At 37.7% G+C, this 12442-nt stretch overlaps 1 protein-coding gene across 3 annotated transcripts in view; it reads right to left on the bottom strand.

The window, feature by feature from the left end:
• l(2)gd1 (lethal (2) giant discs 1) overlaps positions 1–12442 on the bottom strand; it is an 87976-nt gene that overhangs the window by 50143 nt on the left and 25391 nt on the right. For 2 of the 3 annotated variants that reach the window (XM_081741731.1, XM_081741740.1), the window contains exons 6-7: positions 6624–6916; positions 1312–1519 (exon numbers count right to left, since the gene is read on the bottom strand). In XM_081741731.1, the coding sequence (XP_081597857.1) occupies positions 1312–1519; positions 6624–6916 (501 nt within the window). The remainder of the gene's footprint in view (positions 1–1311; positions 1520–6623; positions 6917–12442) is intronic. The other variant, XM_081741737.1, reaches the window with a different exon arrangement.

The following is a 12442-nucleotide window of genomic DNA, read 5'->3' as shown; positions in this document are numbered from 1 at the left end:
TGAGGATCGGGCTTTGGAAAATCATTATGGTTATGAAGATTGTACCAATGATTCCCCCAAGGTAAACGTGTTTCGTGCAGTCACCTGTAAAAGAAGTATATGACCCTATGCTTTTCGAGGAGGATTATGTAAATGGACTTGCCCACTTTGGTGTGTTCCAGATATGGCTTTTCTGACAGCTGGAAGACGGCATGGAAAATTTTATTAACACTGGCACTGGATGTCAGGAGGGAACTTCACAATAGGTTTCCAAATCAATGGATAAGACAAGATAGTCGTGAGGATCAGGTTCTTCATCCTTGCCCCCCTCCCCCCGGTTGCCAAATATCACTCCATGTGGGTTTGTTATGTTAGAAACCAAGTGTATCAGCTAATCCTACCTAACAAATTTACTTGAATTTTGAGTACGTGTACAAGAACTAGCTGCATTTATTGACTTCTGAGTTATTGGAAAGAGTGTGGCAAAAATTAGACTATCGGATTGATTTGTGCCGAACTACTAAAAGCACTCATATTGAGCATCTTTGACGTGGAATATAACAGTATGTACTTAAATAAAAAGAAAAAGAACTTTTTGAGTTTTTCTTTCATTTAAACATAAGTTGCATGTTATGAATAAATAAATAAATAAATAAATAAATAAATAAATAAACGTCAGCTATTAAACTTTGAAACTAGGAACATCATTTATAAAAGCCATGCATATTTATACATGACTTTTAAAATAGTTTTAATATGAAAATTAACTAATTAATGAAGAGGCATAAGGCCTAATGATAAAACTGTGGTTCAACAGTTCCTTGTTCCATCCCAGATCATGTAGGTTGCGGTGGACGACACGCTCGTGGGTTCTTCTGATCCAACACTTTCTCATACCACTAACTCTTTCACTACTATTCATTTGCATTTGCCTTGTCCGCTTTAGTTATAAGCATATAAGCAAATTTCATTTCAAGTAAACTGTACTATGTGAAGAATAACAGAACTTGTTACTCAGATTTTGGCGTGCTTTATGACTAGTGCTTCTCCACAGACAGAAGGAAAGAAAGAGGAAATTATTAAAAATGTAGGAGTCCCGCACTGACCTGTAAGTTGACGATTCTATGCTGAGGAAGGCCACAGTACAGGAAGTGGTTGAAATATCGATCTAGTCATAAATCACGCAAAAATCCAGATAATAAGCATATACGCAAACCTTACATTTAAAGACATTTAATTCAGTCTATTTATTTATAAGATTAAGTTATTGATCTTTGTAAAAATAAAAATGCTACACTATAAACATTACGAATTGCGAATGATATACATTACCTTCTGATACATCCATCGGAGTCTCTTCTGGCTGTGGTTGCGCACTGCCTTGAGCTCTTGATTCCTCTTCCTTCTGCGGTACCTGCCCCATTGCTGTGGAGCTAAGAGTTGGCATGCCCGCATCATTGTAACCTGGCGGAGGTGGAGGCATTTGTGAAAGATCTGTTGGTTGGCCATCTTTCGCAGCAGCAATAACAGGTTCAAATTGCTGTAAGAAAATATGAAAATGCAGTTATTAACGTCATCGGTTGACTTAAAAATCCAGTACCACATACCACATCACTGATACACTACACGCTTATTCATTTCTTAAAGGAGCAGTTCCAGTTAAAAACAAGTTTGGTGCAATAGAAAGAGAAACAAAAACTGAGAGACCCGTATTTTTTTATATATTGATAGGTCGTCTCGTTCAGCTTCTACAGGCATTTGTTTTGATGAATCGTAAATGGTGACGTCATGGGTGGGATACGCGAGAAACTCAATGTGAGTCAGCAACCACTCCCTTGTACGCAGCTGATAAACCTTTAATAGTGCATTGGATTTAATAGATTGTGTTTTGGATTTGTTAGAAGTCTTGCTCTGTGTTGAATTCTTGAGGGACGTTTTTGTTAGTTGTTTTTCCTACAGCATTAGTATAAAAAAGAGTAGAGAGAGAGAGCAGTAATTACGTTTGTTGTGCGAAACAGTGTTTCTTCCAGACATGTTTTTAGGATGGCACTGTCTCCCGGAGTTCTGAGAGATTCCTCCGGAGGAGACCAAAATAATACGTCTATAATGTAATAAATATAATAGTACTGTGTAAAAATAATGTGCCTCTCCGAATACTAAGTGTCCCTTCCTCCCTCCCCCCCCCCCCCCGGATTTTTTTTCTGAAAGAAACACTAGTGTGAAGTAGAAAACACGTGTTAGTACAGCGCGTGCTGTGTCTGTGAAGTAAAGTAGAAATGCCTAACACCTGCTGTGTTTTCGGTTGTAATTCTTGTGCAATTGAAGCTGAGGACGTAAAGTATCTTTTCTTACGTTTCTAAGTCGTGAGAAATCACCAGATCGATATAAATTATGGCCCAAGAAAATCAATGGGGAAAAATGTACCAAATAAAATCATTCGTGTTCCAAACATCTTGAAGAGCCTGCCTTCGAGAAGTCAAGTTTACTGAAAGAAAAGTTAATGCCAGTGGCGGATCTAGGCTGGGGCCGGGGGTCTAGGCCCCCAAGTTTTTGAATGACAAAATTGATTTAAGCTATTATTTAAATATTTTTGAAAGTTTTTAGTAAACATGATATACATATCATAGTCTGGGTCCTGACTCCCCCCCCCCCCTGAGGTTTTACCATCTAGATCCACTTCTGGCTAATGCCAGGAGAATTATTTACACGCAAACTGAGAAAGAATGCTGTTCCAAGTATATTATTGAAATGTTTAAAATCCGAGCCATTGAACAAGCACCGATCTATGTCCAATTACCAACGTACAAATATCGTACAAGACGCAATTGATGGTTGTAGTCAAGACGAGGCATTAGAGGTTAATAGAGACGATGTTACTCATGATTCTGAAGATACTGCTTTAGAAATAAGCTATACAAGGTGAATTAGGGAGTGAAATATACCGGCTTGTAGAAGGAATCAGTGACGACGACTGTTCCTCAAGACATTGATCCATCGTTTAACTTCTCTATCATGTGACAATGATGATGAAACGGATGATGAGAGTTGTTCCGCGGACAGCTATGAGAATAAAAGAAATTTAACCGGTGAAGTGTTTTTCGTATTCTGGCAAACTTTACAGATGTTATTTCATTTTTGCCTCATATGTTACGCTCCTGTACATACCTTGAAGCACAAAATCATAGGGTCAGCGTTAAAAATTGCAACAAAACGTGAAAATGAACATACTTATGTTTGGGAATCGGAAGAATGATTAAAGAAAAGGTACTTAGGTGTTGCAGCAATCTCGTCTGCCATCTATTTACATATTGGTTTCGATTTTTTTTTGTTTGTTTGTTTGTTTGTTTGTTTTTGAAACGCTGAACTCATGCTTTATAGGATACGTTTTATAATATTATAAAAACGTTTGTACGCCCCACCATCAGATATCATTTTCTACACGCAGATGATATTTATAAGTCTTGGCAATCAGTTTTGGAAAAGGAAACCGCACTTAGAACGTGCCACCGCACCTCTCACAAACGAAATGCTTGGCACTGTGTAGTATGTAAGCCTGCTCTCGCTCCTTGCCCACCTATGACGTCATCACAAAATCTTTCTTCCTCTGTTACTCGCTAACGACTGAACGTATCGCGATCAAACAAATACCATTCCTTTTACAATTTTTAACTCTACAAATGGAAATAAATTGTAGAAAATGCATTTCTAATTCGAACTGCTCCTTTAATAGACATAGTATTCATTTCTTATTTAACGTATTTCATCATATAAGGGGCATTCAAATGAAACCCGGTCACTATTGTAAAGTAACGGTAACGACTGTATTAACTCAAAAATGTAGTGATACACAGTACACATACTCAAAAATAGTCGCCAAAACTGTTGGCACATTTATCCCATTGCGACACTAGCCGGTCGATTCCATCCTTGTAGAGGCTAGTAGGCTGCCGTTGGATCCAGGCCTGGACCCAGTCACACACTTCGTCGTCCGTTGCGAATCGATGTCCGCGAATAGCTTGTTTTAGAGGTCCAAACACATGAAAATCACACGGTGAAAGGTCGGGACTGTACGGTGGATGTTCCAGCGTTTCCCACCGAAATTGCTGCAATGTCGTCTTTACCGCAATGGCCGTGTGTGGGCGGGAGTTATGCAGGAGGATAACGCCATTAGACAACATGTCTGGGCGTTTCGATTTGATGGGTCGTCTAAGGTTCTGTAAAGTGGCTTGATAACGCTGGGCATTGATGGTGGTATCCCGTTCCAAGAACTCGACAAGCATTGGGCCCTTAAGGTCAAAAAAGAACATCATGACCTTACCAGAACTGGTGTGCACGGCCTTTGATTTCTTTGGAAGTGGTGAAGTCGCATGTTTCTACTACTTGCTCTGACGCTTGCTTTCCGGTTCAAAATGGTGACACCATGTTTCGTCCCCTGTGACAATACGCGACAGAAAGCCGTATTCCTCTTCATTATAACGTTGCAGATGACTCAAAGACAGCGCCATTCGAGTATTGCGCTGTTCGGCGGTCAGTTGGTGGGAAACCCACAGCGCACAAATTTTTCGAAAGTTCAAGTGTTGATGCATTATGGTGTGGGCGGTGCCCACGCTAATACTCTATAACCGATGAATCTCGTCCACGGTGATTCTGCGGTTGTCCAAGACTAAAGCATTCACTTCTGCAATAATTTCCGGTGTGATGACATGATGAGTCTGTCCAGGACGAGCATCGTCTTCCAGTGACTCGCGCCCCTCAAGGAATCTTTTGCACCATTCAACAACACTTGCACGACTCAGACTGTACTCACCGTACACAGCCTTCATCCTTCAATACATTTTACGGCCTCCAACTCCCTCCACCGCCAAAAATCGAATCACTCCTCGTTGTTCATGCTTACTCGCCTGCATGTTCGGTAGTGGACGATAACTTGTGTGATCACCTTCTCTTCGGCGTGAAACCACACTGGCTCTATGCAACGTCAAACGGTGCGCACGCGTCAGTCTCTCTACCAATCGATGGCGCCACCATACCCGCAATTACGTGGTGCCACCTTAGATGTAAGGCAAAGTTAGACGCACTGACCAGGTTTCATTTGAATGTTCCTCATAATATTTGTATAATCTCTACGATAGACTTGTATCTTTCTCCTATATAGTCTCTTATCACTAACTGCGGAAAAATCGAATATCCTATTTATAATTAAAAAAAAAGTGTGTAGCACTAACTCCTAATACACACAGTTAAGCTAATAGCTGTCACTACATGCATTACTGCCTGCTTGATGCCAATAGATGTCGCTAGCGTGCAGGCAATTTGCAAATTTAAAAACTATTATGATATTTTAAAGCAGCTTAAAAATTAAATGGTTTCAATTTATTTATTCCAAAATAGGACAAAACCATGTTGCAACCATGTTTAGAAAAGAGCATTAATATTTGTGTATACTGCTAGTAATATATTGATGTTTTAATTGGAATTAAAATAGTATTATTTCAATTTAATTGATGAAAATGGATGATGATGGTACTGAACATGACCATACTTTCCTGCTTATTGTTAGGACAAGTAATGAATTAAGAGCTTTTAATTAAGTATGATTTTGGCCTATAGAGGGCCGAAACCTTAGACTCAACAGTAAGTTTCCAGTAACATTTTTTTTTTTTTTTTTTTTTGTGATCCGGGTAAAAAAAAAATGCAGTTTAATGTCCCATGTTTATACCTTTAAGGCTAAGGGAGACGATGATTAAAGCTAGTGAATGACGATGGACGAATTGGTGGAATGAGATAGTGGAAGGAAACGGGAGTATCCGAGTAAACGCACGGACACGATGTTGTCCACCACAAACTTACTTGGTCGGGGATCGAACCAGGAACCCAACGCAATACAGGTAAGCGCTCTACACTGAGCCACCGTGGCTCCCCCACGTATTACAAATAGAATATAAATTAGCTTTACGGTAATAATATGCTTCCAAGTGAATACTACTTTAGAAATTTGAAGTATAGGTAGACTCTAAGCAACAATTTCTCAGCGAATTTTCTTTTTTCCTGACTTTTTAAATGGTATTTACTGACATGGAAATGAAATTAAATCTTTCAGTTTTATATCCTATGGTTATGCCATGTAGGCTAAAGGAAAAGGAGTGGTAATGAGAATGGATGAAATGGTGAAATGAAAAAGTGGGAGGACACAGGATACCAAGAAAACCAACGCATACGGTATTTGCCTACCATAAAACCCCACTTGCAGCGAGGTGGGATCGAACAAGGGATCCCATGCACCAGAGGCGAACGCTCTACTACTTAGTCATCATGGCCCGTTGATATATACTGACATCATTATCAAAAAGTTAAATTGTTTAAAAGATCATTATATAAATTTAATAGCCTATATAACCGCAGATTAGACTTTAGTTCGCGTGGTTCCGTGGGTTTAGTTTGAACACAGAGAATGCACAGCATTGTCGGTCTTTATTCTGCACTTCGAAACAAAAGGAGGTAGTAAACTTCAATTTAAATAACCCAAAATAATGGCACTGACAGCCGATTGAACGCAGTCAGTTCTTCGTAGGCTGTACGGCAAGGGAATTTTCATTTAGGTTAATAAATAATAAATACGTGAACGAAACGTACACACGTATTACCTTAGAAATTTTTATATACTTCATGGCTGTATTAACATCACCATTCTTCTTAGCTGTTAATGCAGCATGTCTATATTGATCACGTCGCTTACTTAGAAAAGCTACAAGATCTGAACTAGCTGATGAACTGTCTGCTTGAACTACTGGTTCTGGCGTTGTCTCGGGTTTCACTGTTCCTTGTTTCTCTTCAACTGGCACTAATCCAGGTAAGGGGACACCAATTCTTGAAGGAACGGGAGGCGCACGCCTTGCTGGTACAACTGGACGTATTTCGCTACCTGGAATAGTGGAAACTAAACAAAGAAAAAAGTTAATAGGTCGCAAAGGTGCATAGAAGTAGTAGTGCAAATTCCATGCTTTTATTTACAATATGCTTCGTATTTTCATGTTACTTTCTCAAGACAATTGTATATACTCAGGATGATGAAAAAGTCAGGTTACGTATCAGAACTTATGTTTAACTATGCTCAAAACTGCAACAACCTGCTTAAATATATCCATCCATTTGATGCTCCAGTAGCTCACGACTTGTAATATGGTATAACTGATTAAATCACGGTTCTGTAATCAATGCTTTCAGATGATTAATGCATTATATATATATATATATATATATATTCAAGTACACCATAGCTTTAAGTGTTCCTAAAAGGTTACTCAACTCCTACCACAATAATACAAATATTGAGCAACTAGCAGTATTGAATGTAGGAGTATGCATTCAACTAAGATATTCAATCTATAATTTTAAATAACTCAATTCTTCACACGCATAACTATTTTTCCCTGATTTCTAGTTTTTTATTGCACACAGCGGTATTATTATCATTTGCTAACTTTCAGTTTTTCATAACCGAGATCCATTGGAGACATGTATATACAATTTAACGTGTGATAGAAATCAAACATATTCCTACTAGGCAACGACCTCGAGCTTCCTGAATTAAAGGTATGTATGTTAACCCATGAGGATGCAAATATTGCTTGTAAAGTTTGTCTCAAACAATGATTAACTATAAAAAAACGAACCATTTGTTAAAGTCGTCTGGAATCAAATTTCCAATAACTAAACTGCTTATTTGCTTATTGAGAACTTGTTTTACAATACAAAGTTCGGGCTCTGCAGCTTTCTTTAAGCAGTTACTCCCATATACGCAAGAACCTTTCGTTGTCTTTAAATACACAAAGATAAAAAAAAAAAAAAAGGATATACTACATATACACGGTGGTAAGACACTGTATCGGCAAACTCGAAGAGGTTATAACATGAAATTAAGCAAAATTGTCTAATGAATGTAGGTCGAAAGCGGCATGTTTTCGCGTGAGAGGCGTTGATAAAGTGGCGAAGACGATGATATAATGTCGAATATCTAACGCGGAAAAATATTGGCGTTAGTTCAAAAGATTACCCACAAAGGAAAGATGTACAGATGGAGCGGAGCAGTCGCAACGATACAGGGATTTCCAAAGATAGGGAATACACATATAGATCCTCCATTTGTTATAGACAGGGTTGTGAAAAAATGGTTTTTATGAAAACCAAAAACAATTTTATTTGGTTTAAACCGGGTTTTCTGGTTTAAATCAGCATTTTTGGTTGTTTATTTTGAGGTGTAGTATTTATATTAGAACACTAAACACAGTTCTTCCACATAAAGAACTAGTCGACACAGATATAGTATTGTAGTTTTATTTTTGTCCTCTTTATGACTTTTACTAAGTCTCTTCTATTTTAAATTGAAAACTGAATCAATCTGCTAATTAGCGTTCGTAATTTTAAGGACAGAGAATACGTTATATGCACAGAATACTAAACAAATAAGTAGATTTTGTAAAAGAATAACACAACACAGATTTCCATTTCTACATGGATTCTTAAATTTTGTTTATTTATTTATTTTCTTCTCAAACCGCGCTATGTCATACAATATTAAGAATACAATGTATAGTTCACTTTCTGTAATAAATTTAGGAATCAACATATTTGAAGCTAAATTCTGTCTAATAACGATCATTTGTAACTATCTTGGGAGTAGCATAATAAATGCGTTATTATAATACATCAAAGCGTACTGATAGTCACTGATACTAATGGAAACTAGAAACTATAATTGTTATACTTTACTCTGTTCCTTTTCACTACTACATGTAAACGACGTGAACCTGCTTTAAAAAAAACGAAATAAATCAATCGTATGCATATGCCATGCATGGAACTAGTTGTCAACTTCATCCTTGTTGATTAAAACTTTAAACAAAAATACCAGCTTAGCTACCTTTCCGGTTCCCAAGCAGTTTCTTAGTGATGATGGACTAAACTGTCATCTGTGTCGTGACTATGGAATCAAAATATGGTCGTTAAATAGTTTGCTTTTACCTTCAAACTTCAAAATCAAAGGAAGAAACGATTAGGAATATCACGTTCTTGCAAATTTTTAAGCATCTTCTTTATCCTTATCTGTTAAATCAATTCCTGTTTTTCATATAGATCTAACAAGTGTGTTAAGAAATGAGCTTGAAAATGAGTTATATTGTTACGATATCTGAATTTGAGAAGTACACGCTTGTCTTTTATCTCCTATTGAAGTTCAAGATTTTTCCATATTCTTACTGTCTTCTATAGTACAGGGATTCTCCTGCAATTCAGGTTCAAGACGTGAGGTTTAAACGACAAAATATATTATCAGCTTTTCGTTTATCTATCATAATATATCTTCAGTAGATTGGAGACCTTCTGCACAGCTGAATCAATTATTAGTTAGTTTTCTTCCCACACTTTCATAATTGTTGGTCAAATATTAATATACTTTTTCAAACAATGTACAAAATTATTCCACTGTACCTCTGTCAGAAGAGTAAGCTTAGGTTCCACAGCATCTCTATATACCGCACTCGCAAAGAGATTGTACTTGAAGTATTTTACAATACTAATTATATGTTTCTCTATATTAGGAGACGATGCCTGCATATGATAAGCAGGTAAGTTTAACACATGAGCTGAACAAGCGTAAGTAATAGTATAACAATCCTATCTGTAGGTATCCCCGTTGCGCGGTGACCGCTCTGCTCCCATCTGTACGTCATTCCATTTGTCAAGTGTGACTTTCTGTGTAATGTTTTGAACTGACAGCGAACTGACAACGCCTATCGCGTGAAAACGATGCCTCTTTCGACCCATGTTCATCAAATGTTTTTGCGTAATTTCGTATCAACTATTATCTTCTTCAGTCTGTGGTACATTACCTTACCCCCTGTACAAAAAGAGTAAATTATTAATTAGACAATAATAGGTAAATATCATAGAAAAATGTAAATTTACAATGAAAAAGATTTTTTCCATAAACTAAAATATACACAGAATTCGACTTTTAAGGAAATTTAGAGTTTTAAAGAAAATTAAAAAATCTAAGCCCATGTGGGCTTAATCGTTTTTATTCGAATTCTCTTTAGCTTCTTTGCGGCAGAAAATGTTATTTATATGTGAATATAACATCACTGTTAAAATTTAAAACAATTTTCTATTCACTGGTACTGCTTCAAGGTTTCTTTCTTTTTTTTTTTTTGTGTGTGTGGGGGGGTGGGGTGGATTCCGTGCTTCCCTGGTGCTCTGCTCAGCGCTGGTTCGTTTATTGAAGTTTAGCGTTCCTTTCAGCACCAAGGCTAAATGTAACATGGGACTGTAGTTTAAGGTGGAATCTGGCTTCACCACGATCGAACCCTGGACAACGTGCACCAAAGACACACACTAACCACTAAATCATCGGGGAGAGATGTTCAGCGTATGCATATATGAGGAAATCAGTACATTGGTTATATATATATATATATATATAAATCGCGTTCCAGATAAAACGTCCAATGGTTACAAATCACAAACGGTTCCGACACAAAAGGACGAACCAAAAACTAAGATAAGAAAATGCCAGAGGGCGCATCGAATGGAACACTCTGCTTGTAAGGAAGGAGGGGATTTTAATGTATGCCAATAGTGAAGCATCTCACTGGCCCACAGGCCTCTCAATGTTAGGAAAGTGAAACTTAATATATGACTTTCTAGTTAAGAACAAGCGGACACGTACTCCAACATTTTCGGAAATTACGATTTTAAAGAGAAACAGAAGTGCAACATATTGGAAAAAGAAGTAAAAATCTGGCAAGGTAAAATATCCTTTACTGATAGCTACGCGTGCAATGAAGCGTGGACTGATAATGCCACATCCACCAGCTCCAATGTCAGGAAACCAGGCGTTGTTGATATTCAAGATTACCTCCTTTCACTACTGAAGTCTGTTCTATCCATACTTTCTTATCCATACAATGTGTGTGCGGTTATAGCCCCATAAATTGGCAACAATGGAGCATATATATACGCTTAACTGCCAAAGCCAGAAATAAAGCAACTAATCTTTAAATGTATGTTAATTTCAAAATAAGGAAAATTAACTTTACTGTTAGTTTATTCGAACTGGAAATTACATTTCTGTTAATTTCGTCTTGTCCAACATTCAGGTGACTTATTTCGAGGAGTTCGAAAATGTCGCTTAGAAATCAGTATTTCACATACTTGTTTATTACTGGTATTATATAAATCAAAATCATAATAATACTGTATTTTAAACATCATCCTTGACTTTCTCAGAACTGGAGTAAGCTGGAAAGAAGATCTTGGCTTCTTGATAAGGAAGTATAAAGGAACACTATCTATGTGAATTCAACCAAGTCCAAAACCTCATGGTGTGAGATTTCGATGAAACTTGATGTACATGTAGACCCCTATGAAAGATGATCGTGCCCTAAATTTTAGCCCTGTACCCCCTGTAGCCCTATACAGGGTGGTAAAAAAAATTGACAAATTTGATTATTTTTGTAGAATCTTGTTAGATTCAATTGGTCATATCTCCCGTAAATATTAAGCTAGAGAGAAAAATAGTATAGCATTTTGAAGAGGAAAGAATAGGCTACAAGATGTGTCAGGAACATTTATTTGAAAATCAAATATTTTCCGGGAAGCCCGGGAAAATTTTGGATCAATGATATCTCAGAAAGTGCCCATTTGATTTCCTTGAAATTGGGTACCAAGGTAGCTCCATATGTCCGGCATAAATATGCCAAATGTCAACTTGGGCCAAGAATGGGAATGAGTCTACAATGATTTTCGTGTGATCATGTCGGGAGAGACACCTGGAATGCCAATGTGGCAACTTGCCAATTTGTCAATACTGGTGAAGTTAAGGTGTAAGAATATTTAGCTATTACTGAGCTGCTGGAAGTGATCAATTGTCAATGGTGCCTGTGTTGAAGTAGTCGACTGGTTTCTTCCATCTCTTTGTTGCCGAGCGTGTATGTACGGTCAGTTCAGTTAAGGGATCAACAAGAGACCTGATGTCGCAAGAAGGCAGTGAGAGCACATCTGGTAAATCTGGATATACAAAGGAAGGTGCTGGTCCATGGGGTCTCAGAAAATACAACTTTGCTGTTTCATGTGTAGCGTCAACTTGCAGATCACAAGCAAGCGACCAGAAGCAACCATAGATGCAAATAACAAAGCCCCGGATTCTATCAGTGGTAATGCCAGCTTATGAACCATCTTCTGCAATTACTAACTCTTCCTTAAAGTCTGGTTTAGAAGAATATTGCCTCATTGAGACCTTTCTTTGAGACACAGGAACCACAGGGAGAAATTTACGGGCTCCAGGAATCTGTCGAGTTCCATCAAGTCTGTCCTTTAGAAAGATGGCTTTCTCTTCATGTTCGCCCTCTGTGCAGTACACACACACCATTCTAGAATCCTTACTGTCATTCGTGGCCCAGTTGTACAA

Source organism: Thermobia domestica, chromosome 2 (assembly GCF_964235325.1).
Source record: "Thermobia domestica chromosome 2, izTheDome1.hap1.1, whole genome shotgun sequence".
Classification (NCBI taxonomy): Eukaryota; Metazoa; Arthropoda; class Insecta; order Zygentoma; family Lepismatidae; genus Thermobia; species Thermobia domestica.
The sequence above is the reverse complement of the archived record's forward strand: the minus strand, read 5'-3'. Positions and strand labels throughout refer to the sequence as shown.